Genomic DNA, 923 nt, shown 5'->3' with positions numbered 1-923 from the left:
ACGGAGAATGAATACCAATACAATCACATGACGTTTTCAATTACCTAATCATGGATATTACATAATTAGGAGTTTCCGGAACAAAAGTGGGAGTGTCCCTATCAATTCCCGATGACAAAGCCGTATTATCTAATTACATAGATCCACAACTCGGGAAAAACAGATTCTGACAATTAGCCATGTGGCAGCGGGAGTGGAACAAAGTTGCAAGATCGATGCAGCCGAGATGGACGCAGCCACAATGGAACTGTTTGCTGTGGCGGAGGTGGTGGAGAGACTGATCATGAAGAATCCTTCGCAATACCCATGGAGTGCCGAAGTAAAGAGTCTGCCTGACGAGTTGAAGAGATGCAATTCACCAGAGATGCTACTACGCGTAAGCCTTGACCGCCAAGCCCTTTTGAGTCACCTGCTGACCAATCAGAGCAAACCGTCCGAGCAATTGGGGGATGAGGGCGAATTGAAGATGCTGGTTAACGCGGCCAACAAGACTGCTTATCATAATCTAGAATCGTCCATGATCTAATTCAGAGGAATTAATTTTATTGTTCGTTGAGAAGGAAACATGAGGCTATATACATGACAAGAGGATCAAGCTGATAGCTTGATCCTGATTTTCAATCAACTTGATTCTTTGTATAGACAACTCGGGATTAATTCCGGTGGTGCGGCTTTGTTGCTGGTCTGCACCAGCCTTATATTACAACAGTTCAAGCGCATATGAACGTCGTGATGCGTGGTTGCGGACGACATCAGTTCCTCTTGTCAGCCGGCTGGCGAGATATTACATTCGGGTATGTTTCGTTCTGCGGCAGATAGTGCAGAGTGCAGAAATTGGAGGCAATTTGCAGCTCCATCTGAGGAGATCGCTAGGGGTATCTTTCTTGGTACAGCCAAACATCATCCACGTTCACTGACTAGCA

At 45.7% G+C, this 923-nt stretch overlaps 1 protein-coding gene across 1 annotated transcript; it reads left to right on the top strand.

Annotated features, from left to right (window-relative positions):
* Window positions 1–241: 241 nt before the first annotated feature.
* Window positions 242–526, top strand: N7446_014076 (uncharacterized protein; the record flags this gene model as incomplete). The annotated part of the gene is made up of 2 exons (XM_058522815.1): window positions 242–376; window positions 425–526. 2 exons carry the CDS (start codon window positions 242–244, stop codon window positions 524–526), a joined length of 237 nt encoding a protein of 78 aa, XP_058364908.1.
* Window positions 527–923: the final 397 nt, after the last annotated feature.

The sequence above is a fragment of the Penicillium canescens genome (assembly GCF_028828765.1).
Source record: "Penicillium canescens strain IBT 15451 chromosome Unknown utg000012l_segment0_segment0, whole genome shotgun sequence".
Lineage (NCBI taxonomy): Eukaryota > Fungi > Ascomycota > Eurotiomycetes > Eurotiales > Aspergillaceae > Penicillium > Penicillium canescens.
This window is presented reverse-complemented; position numbering and strand designations above follow the sequence as displayed.